The sequence below is a fragment of the Synchytrium microbalum genome (genome assembly GCF_006535985.1).
Source record: "Synchytrium microbalum strain JEL517 chromosome Unknown SmJEL517_scf0041, whole genome shotgun sequence".
NCBI classification, from domain to species: domain Eukaryota; kingdom Fungi; phylum Chytridiomycota; class Chytridiomycetes; order Synchytriales; family Synchytriaceae; genus Synchytrium; species Synchytrium microbalum.
Window position 1 is genome coordinate 199,711 of NW_022158390.1, and position 19,599 is coordinate 219,309.

Sequence of the window (19,599 nt, forward strand, 5' to 3'; positions counted from 1 at the left end):
ATTCTTGCAAGTGCTGGCTACAGTTTTGTGTTGTCGTGCGTGATTTCGACACTGGTCGTGTAAGGACTTCGAGATGATTACAGTTTGAGATGATCTCTCCGTCGCTCTCATTAGTAACGAGATCCTTACATCTAGTCAACTTGAAGCTCAACGAAAAAGTTTGCTGGCTCGATTCGCCTTCTTCTTGCAAGTTGTAATATATGCCTATCTCATTGGAATGATTGTGACGTTGATCGTAGTCGGTGTGAATCCGTCACCTGAAAGCCGGGGACTCACTGCACTGATATGTGCTGTTTCCTTCATTATCACGATTGGGACTGTTGTCACCTTGTTTCTGAAACGAAGTCAAGTAGCTCCCATCAGGGTCAGTTACTTTCGTGTCGTATGGCATGCTTCTATCAATCAAACAACCTCACTGACCTGCAACACGAACAAATATAGGCTCGCATGATTGTACTCGTGCTGGGTTTACTAATTGGAATACGAGCAGCATATCTTATCGTCTCGTCATTCCAACCTGCTCTGACACGTGGCCGAGAGAATTATTACTATGGGTTTAAGACCGTGCCAGAATTTTTGAGTGCCGTGATATACGCAATTCCGAGAGTCAATGCCTTTTCGATAGCTCACTGGGCAACGAGTAAAGAGATTACACGCCCGAGGAATGGGAGGAGTGCCCCATCAGGGGAAAGTACTTCAGATATATCACAACAGCTATCTGATACAAGAGTTAAAGAAGGTGATACCCCACCGAAAGTGGTTGTAGCATAATTTATACTTAAATCTAGAGAAATGATATATAGTTCAAAAGTGCAAATACGCTACAGAGCAAAATCGTGCGCATGAAAAAGGGACGAAAAATTTCAAACGGATCGAAGGAGAGAATCGAACCTCTGCCGATATTACCGGCCCGTAGCTGACTTTATAATATTTGAAGGCTACGCGTTGCACCAGCAACGCTCATCAATCCGAGGGACTCTGCACGGTTTTGATCTATATATTCGCAAAAGAAACTAAAGAAACATCAATTTCAAGTAGGCTACCTTCCTGGCGATGCCCTCCGGTCTTGAGATGGCGACTCTGTAGCAACTTTTCTTTCTTTGGCTCTGTTGGGACATCAAACGTTATTAGAATAACGAGGATACCACAACAACCAGTCGCGAGCGCTTTATGGCATAACTTGCTATTCGATCCGAATCGAGTAGTACTATGATCTACCTTAGAAACCGTGCAGGCCTCTATGAGTTGTAACAGCTACTTGGGGGTTCATCAACGACCAAAACATCCAACTTTCAAACTTAAACTTGGATCAAAGAGCATTTGGAAGTCATTTGTTACGAATGAGGTTAGCGTGATATTTCAAGATCAAGAATGGCTTCCAACCTAATCACGCAAGAACTGTGGAACTCTGTCCCCAACACGTTAGCCAAAATCATGGCGATGAGATCGGCGTTCTGGCTATTTCTTGTATGTATCGTGACTCCTCCACAGACTCATTCCAAGCATCGGAAGCATTGTCGTGGAAACAGTTTCGGCGCCGTTTACTATCTCCACCTTCTCAACCTTTGCAATCTGAAACCAACTTTAGCTTTGGAAGTTTATATATTAGCATCAACTTGGAAACCTCGGATACATCTTCACCACTACCGAATTCGAAAACTACGAGCAATGTTAGCTGTTGCTAATGGTGCGGTTGCAGGCGTGCTTGCAATTATACCGGGTAGTTGAGATGGTCTTGAGTTTTGCAAGTACTAACCACCTCACTGTTTGGTTTGTTAGTGGGCGAAAGGGGTACAAATATCGTAAATCTTGCTGTTCGTGGTGGGTATAGTGTCGTTGGAATGAATTCAAGATCAACATTTGTGTCGTTAATGGGCCCGTTACATCCACTACTCATTCATATCGCCGATTGTAGCAAACGCAAAGCAACAAGCTGCTGGTAGGCATATCGTTCTGATTCGGAAGCAAGTGTTTTGTTTTGATTCAAAAGTCTCAACCATCTACATTCGTCAGCTGCTGCAGCTGCCGGCGAAAAGAAGGCTGTTGCTGTTGAAAAGAAAGCTGCAGCTGCGACGGCCGCTGCAGAAAAGAAGGCTGCTCAACCATCAAAGGCAGCCCAACTTGCTATTGAAGGCTGCTCAACCATTAAAGGCAGCCAAACTTGCTATTCGTGGTGTAGCTGATGTAGTGGGCGAAGTGTGTCATTTGCCTGTTTTCAGTGCAAATGTTATTTGATGTCGTTCTGATCTAGTTACACATATTAGGTCCAAAGCATTGCTCAAGATGAAGTTACTGAAAATCTTGGAAAGGTATGCCTTTTTCTACAACATTAGTCTGGTTGAGCGCCTCTTTTCTAACATGCTCATTACACAAGTTCATCAAATCCTGTATCTACTCACATTTTCACCTGTCTCCTCGGATCAGTTACTGCTGGTGATCCGCTCGCCGTTGCCAATGCCGGTATGATGCTACAGCGCCCGACTTAAACGAGTCATACGCAGATTTTGATTCGTTTGCAACCTCTTTCTTGATACAGCTATTGGCGCAGATACCACCTTGAGAGGTGGAGACATTGCATCAACAATGAAAAACGTTGGCGTTGGGATTGTGAATGAGGTTACTGGTGATTTGGCCAAAGTTTCTGGACTCCTCGGTGCAGGTGAGTGTTTGTCTGTTGTATCTCCAAAACTTCGTGTCGCTGCAACAGAGCAAATTCAATGACACAACTGCTTCCATATTCTAGTGGCCAAACAAGTTGGCTGTTCGTGACTTGGGTGACAAGGTCAAAGCTGAAGTTGCAGCTGATAAAGCTAAAGTTGAAACTGAACTTAATCCCGAGCTCATTCTCTAGCAAATACGAAATGTAGACCTACTTTTTATAGAGAACTTGGCAACATTGAGCATGTCTTGAAATGTCGCGTGTTTTACCTCTGTTTTCTCGAAGTAAAACACGAAAAGGAGAGGCCGTAACTCTTTACTAACGCGTCGAGATACTTAACCCCACCGAAATTCAGCGTTTATTTACTACTCTGCCGCGAAAATCTCGATTCAAAAGCTCTCCAAACAGCTCAACTTCAACAAAAGCTCAAACCAGCTTTCAGCCAATACAAAACAAATGACAAGACCAGAAGCCTGTGAATCCGTAGGAACAGAATTCCGATCATGCGTCGACCGAGTAGGATTCTGGGGCCGTCTAAAAGGAGATTGTGAAGCTCTAAAAGTTGAATTTGAATCTTGCATGTCGAGAGAGGTGAGCATTGTTGAGTTTGCATACTTAAGAAGGCTTGGAAGATCTATGAGGATGTAGAATACCAGAATGTGGCTCCTTGTTTTGCGATGGGAATCGGTGAAGCTGAATCATTTGGTCCCTAGTGTGTGATGGGAACAAGAGGCAAATGATTGCATTATGACAGCAGTCATCATAGTTTTTTTTTTCGCTCACAGCACAGTCACACACAATCATCATGCCCGATTCGTGAGGACCTGAACTGAAAACAAGCCTTTCTAACAAATTTCATCCAAACATGTAGCTTCAAAAGAGACGCTCCGAATCACTAGAAACAGCTCGAGAGCGAAAAAAGAATTGGAAGGAAAGAAATCAAGCTGCTGGATTACCAGCTGGTCCTTGAAAAGGACTTCCAAAATCAGCAAGATAGTCAGTTTCCCGTTACTGAACTCATACTAAAGCCCTCTGTCGATACAATCATACATACAACATACACTCTCTGTCGATAAATACAATAATAGTTTGCATTACTTACTATCAGCTTCGTCTATGTCTGCTTGCTGTCTGTGGTGACCAAGTTGTTATTGAAGTACCAATAAGCAACGCCATTTGCCAGTTCCTTTTTTGCGCCATTATATTTCAAGATACTTGAAATTTTTTTATGTACAACACAAATGACCTATGTTTTCAAACTTCTATGCAGCCCCAGTGAGCTTTCGAACTTGCTTATCCCGACTCGTTCTACCAAAGACATGAATGACTCCTTGTTCAGCCAATTCATTCAATAAAGTATCGAATTCTGCTTCACCAACATGCTAAAGTGAAAACCAAAATAAGTAAGTCCATCATGTACCATCAGTAGTGACCACGACCACCACTACTAACTCACTTCACTAGACATATCATTAAACTCTCGGAAGAGTTGCAAGAACGGTGCAGTTGGCTTGCGCATAGCTTTTACCATCTCTTCCAATCCACGTCTTTTATCATTGTGAATACGACGTGATCCAGCTGATATTCCGGTAGACACCAAATCTAAATCAATACGGCCAGTACGTGGGTCTACTGCACTAGTCTGCATTGCACTCAAAATGAGTCTGGGGAGAGCAGAAATACTCATGTTAGGGGTGAACAAAAAAGACCTTGAGAAGTAAGCTTGCATACCTGTTGGCTTCTTCAACATCTTCAGCGTCAACAGTATTCGATAACCTAATCACGACAAATTTATTTATTAGTCTCAACTCGACCAGGAGCAAAAAAGCTATTCACACTTCTCGAATTTCTCTGAGAAACTAACCTCATCTTAGCATGTGCCTCAGACAGCCGAATCATGCTCTCCAATTGACGAGTCGTAGCAGTAACAACCTTATGGTTGCCTTGTTTTCCCATTCTACGCATATCTCCATAATTCTTGATCAAAAGAGCTCCAGCTTCTTCTGAGATTATGGGATGGAAGGTCTTGGCATAGTTGATGTACTTTGTGAAGTCTTCTAGAGGCTATAGATACAATCGCATTTATGAGTTTTGATAATTCGTTTTTTGGCATTGGTTCTACTTTCAATTTGACACTGCTTACCAAGAATTGTACAGAGGACACGTTAGGACGATCTTCCAAGTATAAACCAACCAAATGTTGAGCAAGACGACGATCATCTCGTTCATTTGGTTTGTCCAAGACCAGGTACAACAAATCGAATCTGCAAAAAAGTCGAGACGATATAAGTGTATGAGCGTTGAATTCTCATATGATACTTGAAATGTAAGAGTTTTTCATCATACCGAGACATAAGAGGAGGAGGCAAATTGATGTTTTCAACAATGGGCAACTTGTCATCAAATTTAGAATGAATCGGATTGGCACAAGCCAAAATGGACGTTCTAGCATTCAGAGTAGTGATGATCTACAAATCAGCAGGAGAAAAATGAGATGACTTTGACTTGCGCAGAAAAATGTATTGAGATTTCTTTGAATAATTGACGTACGCCAGCTTTAGCAACAGAGATGGTTTGTTGCTCCATGACTTCGTGCAAGACGGAACGAGTATGATCCGACATCTTGTCGAATTCATCAATACAACAAACACCACCATCACTCAATACCAAGGCACCACTAGAAGGGATTGAGATGTATGTGTAAAATGTATTGGCATAATTTTTTTCCTCAGCTCAATACCTTTCGAGAACAAGTTGTCGGGTATCTGGATCTCGAGTCACATAAGCAGTGAGACCAACTGCAGACGATCCTTTACCAGAAGTGTAGATTCCACGAGGAGCGAGTTTATGCACATACTGAAGGAATGACAAAAATTAGAATAACTCGGTATGTAGGCTCTATGGGTGAACTACTACTGACTTGTAACAACTGTGATTTGGAAACACCAGGATCTCCAACAATCAAGACGTTAATGTCACCTCTAATATAATAGGATGAACACTTGTTTAGTAAGGTTGAGGGAGTCATCTGTGAATTCCAAACTTGCCTGACACGTGGACCACCACGGCCTGGCTCAGAAAACTTGTTGTCTCCTCCAAAGAGTTGAAGCAATGCACCCTTCTTGACGTCATCCATTCCAAAGATTGATGGAGCTGTTGTCAGCAAACAAATCAGCCCATCGACTGTACGTATGGAAGGATTTGCGAAACATACCAACAGAACGAGACAATAGCTCATAGAGATCAGGTTTCTTTGCAATTTCTTTCATTCGTTCCTCCACTTCAGCACTGTCGATACGTAATTGATCTCCTTCCTCGAAACTGGTGAAAATTAAAAGCAAAATGAGATGCGTGGGAGATGACCATATTGCCAAAGCTTACTTGACTTGGTATTCATTTTCTGCTCGGATACTTTGATCAACACCAACACGTTTCTTGTCTGTTCTCTTGATGTGAACCACATCTACATAAGTCCTAAACAAGGATTTCACTGTTCGTTGTCTTGGATTGACACGAACAGGAACACCTCGAAAGATTCCAGTAATCTCGAGACTAGGAACGTGCGTGTGTTAAGTATCATATCTTGGGTGGGTTCTCAGCTTTTTTCCTCACCGATCACCAGGTTTGGCTACATCAACAAGATCATCATACATGTACAACGCGACAGTGTAGGGAGTTTGACCATCGGGAGTCTCGTCTGATAAACAGTTTGAGGTCAGCAACTCAATCACAAAAAAGCAATATCTCCCAGTCAATGCCCACCAGGAGTCTCTTGCATCTTTGAAACTTGCTTGTCAGAAAACAAGCATCGATTATGAACGAGTCTCATCGAGTTCTTCGCTTTACAATTGTCGAATTGGCAGACAGTTGGTTCAGTAACACGACCACGATCTACATCTACTGTGACGGTATGATCACAGACAAGACATCTAAAGAAGCCTTGCTTGATATCGGGTATGATGGCAGAAGCTCTAATCATCAATCCTTTGACAGTAACCAATTGATCAATGTCTGAAGGATTGAGTTCTCTCATGTTGACTACACGGTCAAGATTGAAGGGTCGGACCTGTCGAATGACAAGGAAAATTCGAAAATGTCAATTTATTATCTGTTGTGATATCTTCAGGATGAGCACAAACCTTTAGTCCGGCTCCTTCTAAATCAACATCATCATACAAGTCCAAAAACAACTCGGTCAATGTATGATCCATCAATGGAATGATTTCTTGTGGGTATCGCAAAAGTTGATGGTACAGTTTGAGAGAATCACCATGATGCTTCAAGTTGAGACAATCCAAATTGACACAATATTCTTCTGCTTCTTTCAACTAGATTTCATGTGTTTGTTAGTTCTTGCGCACAAAAAAAGGACAGAGATCCATCACCAACATACCTGAGCAAGAAGTCGAGGATAAAACGGCTCACGATCCGTATCCATAATAATAGCATTAGGATCTTCAGCCATCAAGCGAGTCTCCATTTTAAAATTCTCAATAAAAGCTCTAAATATCACCATAGAGTCCTGAATATTTACCGTCGTACCCCATACAAATGATTTAACATTTGCAGGATCAGCACTGGTTCCAGGCGTTTCTTCTTGTTCAGCAGGACGATCAGGTTGTGCCAATATACGATCCAAGATTTGAGAATTGACATCACCACGACGACGCGCAGAGTGTGGAGATTGTGAGTGGTTTATGCGACCTCTACCGAATGGCGTTCCAAGACCTGAAGCTGGTGAGCCTAGAGAGCTTCCGTGAGTGGCTCCTGGACGAGCATCACCAATGTCTGATGAAGCTGGGTATGCCAATGGAGAGGCTTCGTAATTCGAAAACATGAATTGTTAGACAGTTTCATTGTGTGCAGCTTTCGCAGTTATCCGCTTGTTTTGGCCTACCTGCGAAATCACGTCGTAGAGCAGCATTCAATCTAGCAGCCGGAGTAGCAGCCAAATGTAATTCCGACCCATCAGCACGTAGTGCACCAGCAGGACGTCCACGCTGAGCAGACCCCATCAGCATACCAACCATTCCACCAGGAGTAGCTACTCCTTGTTTGGAAGGAGTAGCCTGCTTGGAAGGGGTCGAACCACCAAATGAAGATAACGTGGATTTAAATAATACGCCACCAGATTGTGGTTCAGGTCGAGCACCTCCATTAGTGGCAAGAGGTGAAGAAGCAGCAGATGACTGCGCTTGTTGTTGCTGCTGTTGTAAGGATTGGCGAGGATTCATTCCTGGAGAAGGAGCAATGTTGCTGTCATCATCTAGCTGCATCATGATATTATTGTTGTTGTTATTATTGTCTCCTTCATTGTTGGCACCACCAATATCAGATGAAACAGCCGGTCGCCTTGATGTTGGACCACCGGCAGCTCGTTGTTGGGTAGGAGTAGTAGTCTGTGATGCTACACGTTGCGATGCACGTGAACCTGGTTGTGACCTTGCACGAGACCTTGGAGTAGTGTTTGCTGGCTGTTGTTGATCATCATCTTCCGCTGGTCTTTTATTTGGCGACGACATTTTTGGATAGATCTAGTTGAGATTGAAGGATGTAAGTATATTGAATAATACGATTGAAGATATATTGGCATCGTTTCTCACCTCGTTCAATCTACTTTTGCGCAGTTCTGAGCTCTTTAAGCAACTCTATCGTCTTTTGAAAACGAGGAAGCGAGCTTGGAATGAAATGGCAGGAAAAAACGCGTATTGAAGCATGTAAAATTGAATTTTCGGGCTTAATTTACGAATGAAATTCGAGAATAACACATTGAGGCTTCTTCTTGGCCTCCTTTTCCGTTCACTGACAAAAACCTGGCGATTGGACGAGCATTTGCAGTCTGTCAGCAGAAACATATGTCTGACGAGTTTTTGATATAGCGATTTCTCGCTACCAGAGACGATGGTCATGGATGACGTGGCGAGGACGGGACGGGACAAGGTGAGGATGCGTTGGTTTGATAGGATCGTTTTGTAAGCTTCTAACTCAAAATCACGTTCATCATAGCAAATCTATACATCGGATGGCGCTAGAGAAGTTGTTGGAGTGGTTGCAATCATCAAGGAATCCAAGGTGCGTAGTTTCACTCTTGTTAACTCATCAATTACCGTTCATGTCCAATGCTGACACCAATGTCTGATTAGCAAATAGTGCTTGTATCATCTCGCAAGCATGAGAAGTACGTTCTTCCCAAAGGCGGGGCAGAAAACGATGAAACGTTTGAAGAGTCTGCTATTCGCGAGTGTTGGGAGGAAGCTGGCTGCTCCAAGGGCACCATTACCAAGTTTCTGGCTTCATATGGACCTGATGATGAAGTTACGTTGCTAGCTAAGCGGAAATCGAAGACGAGATTCACCTTTTTCGAGATGGATGTCACGTCTTTGGAAGACAAGTGGCCTGAATGCAAAGAAAGGACTAGAAAACTAGTAAGAATACCTGTTTTTGATTGATCTGTTCGCTTGAAAGGGAGCATTTTCGTGACATCACACTTTCTCTTAGGCTTCATATGACGAAGCTTTGGAAATTTTGAAGGATCCGGTCTTCCTTGCAGCTCTGAACCTCTGTTCCCTGGCTCCCACATGATTGGAAACAATCGCCTTTTGCTCGGTATGCACAGATACATACATATGTTAGACTAATAGATAGACGAAAGTGGGCTACAGTACCACTTGATCATTCTTTTTAATAACGATGATCACATTCTATGTTTTTTTACACAACAGTGCTAATATTTACAAACATGCATTACATTATACCATCAATCATCGTCGAGATCTCTTTTTAAATCGTTCCATAGTTTGATCATCTGTAGCTTTTGAACCACCCTTTTCCGTCTTCCGTTTCTTGCCTTCCTCTTTGGAAGTGCCTATACCAGCCAGTTGCGGTGGTGCTCCATCACGACCAAATATAGAACCATCAGTATCAGGACCAGTCTTGCCATTCCAGAATCTATCAGCCGCTGCAAGTGTTGATCCTATGTAAGCTATTGGGTCCTTATTTTTGTTCTTTTCTCGTTCTGCGACTGCTCGTTTCTTTGCTACTTCTGTATCTTCTATATTCTTTAGCTTGGCCCTATGAAAAGCAAGAGATGTTGGATATTGTGCATGGACTGTTCACCACACGAAGAGGACTTACTGTATGCCTAAATCGATTTCCGGTATGGCTGTCAGCATACTGGTGGAAAGGGTTACGTTTCCTTCCTTTACTTTAGCTTTTGGTAACTGCACGCGATGCAAAAAAGAGTTCTCAGAAGCTTGCTCCATGCATGACAACATCAGTGTCACATTTACCTGTAAGTAATCCGGTATATGAAACAAATCATCTTCATGATCAACCTGTGCATGGTCGGCTGAAGGTTCGTCGACCGTCTGTTCACTGGTATCTCCTCTTCTCTTTTTCAGCTCTCGTTCAATATAGTCCCGCCTAGTCGAGGATGTGAGAAATCAGCACATCATCAAGAATCACTCACACGACGAGTGGCTTACATGAGAGCATCTGTATCCATAGCATTCGACTGAGTAGTGAATTGTCCAGAAAGTTTATCAGCCCTGTGATCATTGAGACAGTAAGTCGAGCTGCGTAGCTTGGTAATACTGCATCAACTAGCATACTTTATTAGCGTGGGATCTACAAAACCACCACTGAATGGATCAGCAACAGGCTGTTCGACTGGTTTAACTACTTTTTGAGTTTTGGGATCTCCCTTCATTAAATCAGCGGCAGTCATTCCTTGAGTCCGTTTTCGAAACTCTCGTAGCTCTAGAGCGTCTTGGAGTATCTGCCTGTGTTGATTGACCAGGTTGAATCAGTAAAAGGAATGCTCATTGTCGCAAATGTACAATGCAAAAACACACCTGTGGTCGTCTGTAGCTTGAGCATCGTTGGATTCCTCAACATCCTCTCCATCCGATGTAGGCTTCTTACGTATGGAACGCTTGGTAGTCTTCTTGAACTTGATGGCCTCGCTCATTGGTCGTGGAATTTATGAAAATTAGACAGCAAGGAGCTATAGACATTGCCAAAAAGCGCGGACGTATAACTTTAACACGTAAATACGCGTGCTTCACGTCAGATTTACCTATCAACCAGCGTATCAACAAGGCGCGTCGTTAGTCGTCTCGTCATCTCGTCGTAATATTTAAAGCTTCCAACCATTACACTCACCGATCGGTCTATATCCAGAGTGACGGAGGTCAACTCCTGCAAAGATTTTATCAAAGTCTAGTCAGCAGTGGCGGGAACACGGCGTCACCTACTACAAGCAGCGAAAATACTGGCTGGCGAGTGAATTCTTCACTCGAGCCATGTACTCACTAGCATCGAATGATTCTGATACCATCAAACTGTATTTGAATTGGCCAAGGACCCGAATCAACCTCGATCAGCCTTGTGGAGCTTATGCTGATATAAAGTATATATTGGATCTTCTTGATAAAGCTATCGAAAACGCAGATTTGGTTAAGGCTCATTATCGGGCTGTCAAAGCTGCGTATCTGCTTCAACCGTATGAACTTGCCAAAAACCATATTCAGCCTTGTTTATTAGTACAAGAGTCTTCTGACATGAAGGATCTTTTCGTGCAAATAAATAGCAGAATCAGAGAACGGAATACTGCCATATACAGCTTGATCAATTATGGAATTCGGAGCACGACGTCGCAGATATCGCAGATTATCTTGGTCGCATTTGTACCAAAGCAGTCGCAGAAATGGGAGGAGGCCGTGGTCTCTTTCTCACTCGTGGGAGATGGGAGAGCTCCTCTTGGTCTGTAAGCCATTCGTATATGTGCCAAAGAAGGCCGCTCTAACTGAAGTTGGTCAGGCCCTGATATCAAAAAACTTCACGTTTTAGAGAAAACATCGTTGCACGTTGCAAAGAGAGTTTTGCATCGTGTCATGAATGATTCCACTACACTGAAAGCTCAAAAGATGTGCCTCACACTGTCATCATGTTGGATTTTTATAGTCGTGGTTATCTCGCTCAAGCACCACGTGCTCCTATAGTGGACCTCAAGCTATTTGACGACATTTGCACCAAAAATTGGCACGAAATCAACGATCAGGAGAAATCCACCAACGCAGCTGACTCTGGAGTATTGATTTCAGCTCTAGGAGGATTTAAGAAACTACTGCTTTGTATTTGGTTCCATCTTGCGCAACCATGCCTGCTTCTCCAACGTGTTTACTTGGTTCAACGGCTAGTATTGCTGATTTCATGTCTCTGTTCAATATTGCATGGTATCTAGTGTCCGAAATATAAGCGCCTGCTGTTTTCAGGCGATGCCATAGTCTTTAAAGCACGTCAAGACATGAAACGAGGAACGCAGCTCTTCGGCTCGTACATTGACGCACACACTGGTTTTTGACGAGCGCTCTGCCCAGCTGAAGTCACATTTTGACGGCGTAGCCTGCAAATGCGACTTATGCAGTGCCGACTCCCAGGACAGTACACAAGCTCTTCAAACACGAGCCCGACTTTCCAATCAATTGCATCGTCAATATCAATGTTTTCTGCGCCATTTCCTTCAATTTTGGCGCAAATCCGTAAAATGATGCCACGTATACACCAACCCTTGAAGCCCGAGACGACATTACCCCTTTTGAAGTTGGTATACTCTGCCACCTTCGGAATCTATCAGAAAGACAACGACAGGATCCGAAAGGGCACCAAGTACGGACGAAGAGCAGCATTTGACTTTGGCTTGAAATGGTCTGAAAGCAAGACTAAGAGGAGTGGCTATAGGATTGTCATTAAACAACTACCACCTGGCCATGCAACTATTGTGATTATTCTTCTCATCACACCTTCAGAACTGTAAGTTTACAATGAGTAGAGATTGTCAGATTCGTCGATAACGCTTATCTTTATATCTGATTAGACATCTTGCTCTTGGAGATACTGAGTCCTTGAAAGGCTGGATGTAAGCAGCAAAACAGTTGTTTTGTGCCGCCTATGTAAACGACTCGACGTTCTTCATTGACGGATTCATCGAGAGCAATCACCCCAATATGATGAAGTATGCAATGTAATCCTATAAGGTTGGAGGAAAAGTGGGACAAGCGCAATGTACAAAGAACAGTGGTAATAATAGTCCAGATGCACCCCTTTGAATGTTTAGGCCAAATTTATAAATGCAACAATTGTATCTTTTTTTGGTAGCCAATGTAACAAAGCTAGTTTGGCATATATATCTCATCGTCCAGATGCTATTCTTAGATCAATAGCTTTTCGATTTCAATCTTGATTGCATCAATCTGAGTCTTCAATTCGGATGCATCATTCTGGGTGACTGAAGCTGAGATGACGGGTCTAGATACACCACAGGCACGTCCCAGAGCTTGCTTTGAAGGTACAAAGACGTATGGTACGTTCTAAGGAGGTGGTGGAGAGAGGTGAGAATGAGCTTCTGTGATCGACCGGTGGGCGATGCTTTTTTAGCCCGAGCTTCATTACATGGCAACCAACTACCGGAAGAAAGTTCGTTCATTACCTTGTCTTCACATAACAAGGGCAAATGCAACAAGATTTCCAATGGATCGGTGTCTGCAGTCATGACGATGAATTCAGCAATACCGCGGTTGAGGGTCTTTGTAGCTGCGAGAAGAGTAAAGCAATGGAGTGAATACACTTGTCAAGAATGGAACTAGATCAATACAACCAATGCATCTCTCTATTACCTTCGTTAGCACCCTTCTTCAACTGCTTGTAATGAGAAGCTTGCTGGACCAAGTCCATGATCTTGTTGCTTAGTTCGGGAGGAGCCAATGGGAATGCCTTTGGATTGATTACTGGAGCTGCTGAAGCCTATTGTATTTGGGGTTGGTTGGCTTGGGATGCATTGCTTCAAAATGTGTTGAAACATACCATTTTTTTTTGCTTTAGAATGTGTGATGAGATTAGATTATACTTGATGGGATGAGGCTGTACAAGACTCAATCGCAGTTAATAGCTGCGAAATCCTTGTCAGAGACGTGAAAGGAGCTGTTGCTTGTGAGCTTGGTCGAGTTTGGTAGTGAACAAAAAAAAAAGAGTTGACTGTTAACAAAATACGCTTTAGACGTAGAGGCAATCCACCACAAATAGTAAAGGGAGACCGGTGAAAGGTAAAAGCTGTACGTGATTTAACCTTTATTTGTATTATAATCGATCTATTTCCATTCTTCTACCAAACTAACAAGACTTTCAAAACACGTCAGCAACCATGGCCACTCACGGCATTCAAGTCTTTGAGGATATCGTCAAGTCAGAGGCTGACGATAGAAGCTACAGGTAGTTATTCCAGGCATTTATTCTCGTCATTTGACGCGTAACTATGTCGACTGACACAACATCAAACAGATTGGTGACATTGTCAAATGAACTCGACATCCTGCTCATATCTGATCCAACTACCGACAAGGCTTCGGCTGCTTTGGATGTGCATGTTGGCCATCTGGTAATATTGAGACATGCACTTGAATACGGTTGGATCAATTGTGGCTCACGCATTGATGTTTTGGAAAAGGTTGACCCAGAAGAAGTTGCTGGCCTCGCTCACTTTTGTGAACATTTATTATTCATGGTATGCACCCAACGAATCACGTAGTGAACTCCTCCACCTCGTAACTTGTTGACACGTAACTCCACACAGGGAACCGAAAAATACCTAGAAGAGAACGCATATAACTCCTACCTCTCCGACCACGGTGGAAACTCGAACGCATTCACAGCCGTCGAAGACACAAACTACTATTTCGACGTGAATGCAAACCATCTAGAAGGAGCTCTCGACAGATTCGCTCAATTCTTTATCGCACCCCTGTTTCTGGAAAACACGACAGATCGCGAACTCCAAGCTGTAGATTCAGAGCACAAGAAGAATCTGCAGTCGGATTCATGGAGGCTGTTTCAGTTGGAGAAGGATTTAAGTTGTCCGACACACCCATATCACAAGTTTGGCACTGGGTCTATGGAGACGTTGAAGGATGATTTGGTTGCGAATGGGAGGGATATTAGGAAATACTTGTTTGATTTTCATGATTCGTATTATTCGGCTAATATTATGAAATTGGTTATACTTGGCAAGGGTAAACGATTTGAGTGCAATGGCTTTCGTCGACAAAAACATAGAGGTCTCAGCCGCAACATACTCTCGTAGAGCCATTGGATACTCTGATGGAATGGGCTGTATCAATGTTCTCAGCAGTCAAAAACAAGAGCATCAAAGTGCCATCATTTCCTGGCCATCCACTTACTTCCAACGAGCTTCTGGTATGCGAGTCATGGAGTGTTACTTCAGATTTATTTCTCATGTTTTACCCTCACACAGAAACAAATACTGGTCAAACCAGTCAAAGATATGAAGCTTTTGGAACTGACGTGGCCCTTCCCTGATACTACCCAAGACTACAAGATTCATGTAAGGTCAAAAAAACTGTCATTTATGTACCATCGCAGCACCAACCATTATGTTGCCTTTAGCCTGCTGAATACATATCGCATTTGATTGGTCACGAAGGAGAAGGATCCATTCTCGCAGTCATCAAACAACGTGGTTGGGCATTGTCTTTGAGCGGTGGTGTACATAGCGGTGGAACCAACTTTGATTTCTTCAAGATTAATGTGGAGTTGACTGATGAAGGCTTAGGTACTCGTCATTTTGCGGTAAACTTTATTTGTTTTGCGCCCAAGAACTAAATTCCTACTGTTCATATTAGGCCATTGGGAAGAAATAGTCGTTATTTGCTTCCAGTACATCACCTTGATCAAGAAGGAAGTCCACGAGTGGATTTACACTGAATGTCAAGCTCTGGCTCGTTTGGCATTCCGGTTCAAGGAGAAGGGTAATCCTTCTTCGTATTGTACTTCATTGGCAGGAAATCTGCAGCATTTTGAAAAGGCGGATGTCTTGTCTGGGAATTACATCTTCCACGAGTAAGATACAACGCATTGCGCCCGGCTTTTTGCTCTTGGCCTGTACGTTTGTCTTACGCTTATTTCACCATTAGGTACCGTCCTGATGTGATTCAACGATACTTTGACTATCTACGACCAGACAACTTCCGAATTATGGTTGTGTCACCTTCATTTGATGCTGCAGGATGGAGTAAAGCACGATATTATGGAACAGAGTATACGGTTACCGCTTTCAGTGATACACTACAGCAGGTAACGACGAGGTGGAATCGGCCAGTTTGGTGAATTGTAGATGACTTGTTTTATCTTCCCAGTTGTGACTGACTATTTGTTGTGTTGTTGATAGGCACTCAAGACCAGTATACTATCAACAGACTCTGAACTGCATTTACCTGAACCTAATGATTTCATTCCAACGAACTTTGATGTTAAGAGGATACCGAAACCTGAGGTTTGGTTGCGACATCTTACCTCACTAGCTTCGGCTTGCTTTGTCTTAACTCAATTTTTCTCACGTTTAGACAATGCAATACCCCAGCATCATTCGAGAAACACCCACCATCAGGCTCTGGCATAAGAAGGATGATACTTTCTTTGTACCAAAGTAAGACGAAACATTGATGCTAGTCTGTTGTATGAGTCCATTACTGAGAATCGCTTCTCTCTTATTCCAGAGTGTATACCACATGGCTCATCAAGAAGTAAGTTTGCAACGGTCACAGTGATCGTCCCACTACTTCCTCAGTTGCTTGTTTTCCTCCCTAGCCCATACGCATACGCAAGTCCCAGAAATACGGTCTTGGCTCGTCTCTTCACAGAACTTATGAAGGACTACCTCTCCGAATACTCTTACTACGCAGAAGTCGCTGGTCTGCATTATGGCTTGGACATTCAGACTGATGGTGTTCTGGTAAATCATAGGGCCAAAAGGAGCCATTGTCAACCTCAAATTTAGAATCTAACCTCGATCCCTTTCGCACAGCTTACAATGGATGGATATAATGACAAACTGTCGATCCTCCTATCCAAAGTGGTAGACAAGATCAAACACTTCCATGTTGACTCGAAGAGATACGAAGTGGTCAAGGAACAACATGAGCGCATGTACAAGAATTTCAGCAAGGAAGCACCCACTGCTCATGCCATGTATTGGAGCAGTTATATGTTGCAGGAGAAGATGTGGTCGAATGCTGAGAAATTGGATGCGATTCAATGTAACTTACTATATCGATGGCATTTTTGCCACCCAGGCCTTCCCGTACAGTATGCTTACACTTTCTTTCTGATACTAGATGTCAAAGAATCTCAAGTCTCGGCCTTTGTAGAGGAATTCTTCAGTCATTTCTATATTGAGGCTGTTATTCATGGCAACGTGAATGCGGAGGCAGGTTTTGCGATGAGTTCTTCTCAAATCGCGCTTTTTCTTTCGTTTTTTTTGTCGCTGCAGAACTCATCCGACTGCTTTTGATCATAGGAAGCACTCAAATGGGCCGACATATTCGACGAAGCCTTCCACGAACTCCCACTCCCCCTCATACAACGCCGCGAGCAATTACGCTCTCACGTGCTCCACCCCACATCCCACATAATCCATGCACGACCTCTACCCAATCCAGCAAACCCAAACTCGTCTATAGAATACATGCTGCAAATAGGAGACCCGATAAACGATGTATTACGATCACGCACCATCCTGTTTTCTCAATTGATTCAAGAGCCTTGTTTTGATCAATTGAGGACCAAGGAGCAGTTGGGATATATGGTGTTTTCGGGGTTGAGGAAGATGAATGGGAACAATTTCGTGAGGGTGATTATACAGAGTGAGAAGGATCCTGCGTTTCTGGAGACTAGGATTGAGGCCTTTTGGGTGTCTATGAGAGTGGGTGCTGCTTTCCTCCTTTGTGGAGTCTTTTGCCTTTTCTTTTGCTTGAAGGGCGGCTGAACTTATATTCGACTTCTCCCACTAGGCAACGATTGAAACCATGTCAGACGACGACTTTGCCCGCCAACGGCAATCCCTTGTCTCCAAACTCCTCGAAAAATCCAAGAAACTAGTCGAAGAGTACCAGCGCCTGTGGGTCCACATTGCATCAGGACAATACGACTTCGCAGCTGAAACACGCATCGCAGGACTCGTATCCACAATCGCAAAGCCCGACATGATTGAATTCTTTGATTCCTACATATCACGAAATGGGGCATCACGAGCTAAATTAAGTACACATATACAGAGTGCTAGTATTGTGGATGTGAGTCCTGAGGGATTGGAGTTGTTGGGTGATGAGAGTCAGATGGTTGTTGATGGAGATGATATGGAGGCGTTGATTGAGATGAAGAGTCGATGGGGGTTGGCTGCCTCGTCCTTTCCGTGTAAGAGTGTAGAAGAGTTTATGGATGTGAAGGAGAAGAAGGAGGGTGTGAATGGGAGTGTGTGAGTGAGGAAGGGGGGGGGGGGATAGAAATATGGCGTATCTTTTGAGAAAACATATATATTTGTGGATTTTGGAAATCCATTTGGTTGTTTGTTGGTTTCGTGACACGAATGGAAGTGGGGAAGCAACTTGTGATGTTGAAATTGCATTGATATACATATCTTCGTCTTTTTTTCACCTCGTAGCGCAGAAACCTTCTCATCACAATCCTCATTCAAGAAACTACACAATCTCGAGACCAAGGTCAATGAACTACTCATGAATCCTTGGGCCTCAGATACAAAGCGCTGGCCGGCTCACACTCTGATCAGAAACACGATAACCAAGTCATCACCCCGCAACCTGTCGTACGAAATGACGCGAATGACAGGAGCTACAAGATCAACCGGCAAATTAAGATGAGAAGACAATGAAAGCCCATTTCTAGATCTCAAGAACTGCATTCGAGTCGCTTCAAGGTGAAGCACAATCATATGAGGTTCGAAAAGCGAAGTTCACCACAATTACAAAGACGATCACCAGGATTTGTAGAGGGTTCAACTATGTAGTATTATTTGAAACGACGAGAATATACAATGAGCAAGAGGGCGGGCTTAACCACCAAATCCGTAGAGAGTTCTTCCTTGACGTTTGAGGGCATAGACGACATCCAATGATGTGACGGTTTTACGTTTGGCGTGTTCAGTGTAGGTGACTGCGTCTCGAATGACGTTTTCTAAGAAGACTTTGAGGACACCTCGAGTTCTAATTAGAAACGAAGGTGAGAATGTGCTTCTGGTAGTTAGATCAAGACCAAACATTGTAGGCAATAACTCACTCTTCGTAGATCAAACCAGAGATACGTTTGACACCACCACGACGGGCCAATCGACGAATAGCAGGCTTTGTAATTCCTTGAATGTTGTCTCGTAGAATCTTTCGGTGACCTACGATGACATGAATGGGTGTGTGATGGGTTAGACGACTGACTTGATATGTTGATGGATGTTGATCTAACGTGATAAATGACCATATGAAAGGAGTAACTTACGTTTGGCACCGCCCTTTCCTAGACCTTTACCACCTTTTCCTCGTCCAGACATGTTTTATAGTTTGTGGTTATTTGTGAATGGAGTTGCTTTGATTGATGTTGTGACAGGGGGAATTGCGTTTTTTTTATAGTCCCATCAGATTTTGTTTTGATTTCATAGTGCACATTAGACCCTTGGACTCTGCATTGGATCTGGCCAATAACAATGATTTGTTGTTTTCGAGATTTGGTCAACTAACACTCCACCATGTGCCCACCGCATTCTCATTGGCTTGTAGAATGGTGGACCCTGTCATCACTTCTCAAAGTAAACAAATCGCAGGCGGGTATAAAAAGAAACGATTCCCCCCTCTAACAAAATCCTCATCCAAACCACACACAAATATCCTATAGGCGAATCGCTCATTGTAATAGTAGCGCATCCTCAAAAATGGCACGAACAAAACAAACTGCACGTAAAGTAAGTGATGCTGCCCTTGATCTACCATCAAATATCATGGAACGACCTAGATCTATCATGTAACTTACAATCACTTTTCTCAATCACCCATCATAGTCAACTGGAGGCAAAGTAAGTACTGCTA

The 19,599-nt window shown here is 43.2% G+C and overlaps 8 protein-coding genes across 8 annotated transcripts in view; 4 read left to right on the forward strand and 4 right to left on the reverse strand.

Moving 5' to 3' along the window:
• Positions 1-3,115: 3,115 nt before the first annotated feature.
• On the forward strand, positions 3,116-3,629 carry SmJEL517_g05080 (uncharacterized protein; the record flags this gene model as incomplete). Its single annotated transcript, XM_031171008.1, has 2 exons — positions 3,116-3,250; positions 3,531-3,629. 2 exons carry the CDS (start codon positions 3,116-3,118, stop codon positions 3,627-3,629), a joined length of 234 nt encoding a protein of 77 aa, XP_031023039.1.
• A 292-nt stretch (positions 3,630-3,921) lies between these two features.
• Positions 3,922-8,181, reverse strand: SmJEL517_g05081 (uncharacterized protein; the record flags this gene model as incomplete). The annotated part of the gene is made up of 16 exons (XM_031171009.1): positions 3,922-4,041; positions 4,116-4,323; positions 4,391-4,435; positions 4,524-4,723; positions 4,803-4,923; positions 5,006-5,127; positions 5,210-5,336; positions 5,400-5,515; positions 5,580-5,812; positions 5,874-5,980; positions 6,041-6,211; positions 6,272-6,356; positions 6,422-6,725; positions 6,799-6,987; positions 7,053-7,477; positions 7,557-8,181. 16 exons carry the CDS (start codon positions 8,179-8,181, stop codon positions 3,922-3,924), a joined length of 3,198 nt encoding a protein of 1,065 aa, XP_031023040.1.
• A 379-nt stretch (positions 8,182-8,560) lies between these two features.
• SmJEL517_g05082 (uncharacterized protein) lies at positions 8,561-9,241 on the forward strand (the record flags this gene model as incomplete). Its single annotated transcript, XM_031171010.1, has 4 exons — positions 8,561-8,599; positions 8,666-8,731; positions 8,803-9,084; positions 9,158-9,241. The coding sequence occupies 4 exons, from the start codon at positions 8,561-8,563 to the stop codon at positions 9,239-9,241; spliced, it is 471 nt and encodes a 156-aa protein (XP_031023041.1).
• Positions 9,242-9,420: 179 nt separating this feature from the next.
• Positions 9,421-10,628, reverse strand: SmJEL517_g05083 (uncharacterized protein; the record flags this gene model as incomplete). Its single annotated transcript, XM_031171011.1, has 6 exons — positions 9,421-9,730; positions 9,794-9,879; positions 9,949-10,081; positions 10,144-10,206; positions 10,270-10,440; positions 10,513-10,628. The coding sequence occupies 6 exons, from the start codon at positions 10,626-10,628 to the stop codon at positions 9,421-9,423; spliced, it is 879 nt and encodes a 292-aa protein (XP_031023042.1).
• A 2,242-nt stretch (positions 10,629-12,870) lies between these two features.
• On the reverse strand, positions 12,871-13,525 carry SmJEL517_g05084 (uncharacterized protein; the record flags this gene model as incomplete). The annotated part of the gene is made up of 4 exons (XM_031171012.1): positions 12,871-13,029; positions 13,149-13,252; positions 13,336-13,462; positions 13,523-13,525. The coding sequence occupies 4 exons, from the start codon at positions 13,523-13,525 to the stop codon at positions 12,871-12,873; spliced, it is 393 nt and encodes a 130-aa protein (XP_031023043.1).
• A 334-nt stretch (positions 13,526-13,859) lies between these two features.
• On the forward strand, positions 13,860-17,988 carry SmJEL517_g05085 (uncharacterized protein; the record flags this gene model as incomplete). The annotated part of the gene is made up of 17 exons (XM_031171013.1): positions 13,860-13,927; positions 13,997-14,093; positions 14,163-14,219; positions 14,289-14,724; positions 14,796-14,908; positions 14,967-15,056; positions 15,119-15,284; positions 15,355-15,571; positions 15,646-15,805; positions 15,900-16,004; positions 16,075-16,157; positions 16,228-16,254; positions 16,319-16,463; positions 16,536-16,767; positions 16,846-16,925; positions 17,028-17,432; positions 17,521-17,988. The coding sequence occupies 17 exons, from the start codon at positions 13,860-13,862 to the stop codon at positions 17,986-17,988; spliced, it is 2,949 nt and encodes a 982-aa protein (XP_031023044.1).
• A 590-nt stretch (positions 17,989-18,578) lies between these two features.
• Positions 18,579-19,067, reverse strand: SmJEL517_g05086 (uncharacterized protein; the record flags this gene model as incomplete). Its single annotated transcript, XM_031171014.1, has 3 exons — positions 18,579-18,729; positions 18,803-18,911; positions 19,016-19,067. The coding sequence occupies 3 exons, from the start codon at positions 19,065-19,067 to the stop codon at positions 18,579-18,581; spliced, it is 312 nt and encodes a 103-aa protein (XP_031023056.1).
• A 378-nt stretch (positions 19,068-19,445) lies between these two features.
• The window catches only part of SmJEL517_g05087 (uncharacterized protein), a gene marked incomplete at both ends in the record, with an annotated part of 713 nt that continues 559 nt past the window's right edge, over positions 19,446-19,599 (forward strand). The window contains 2 exons of the mRNA XM_031171015.1: positions 19,446-19,475; positions 19,572-19,590. Coding sequence (XP_031023045.1) covers positions 19,446-19,475; positions 19,572-19,590 — 49 coding nt within the window. The remainder of the gene's footprint in view (positions 19,476-19,571; positions 19,591-19,599) is intronic.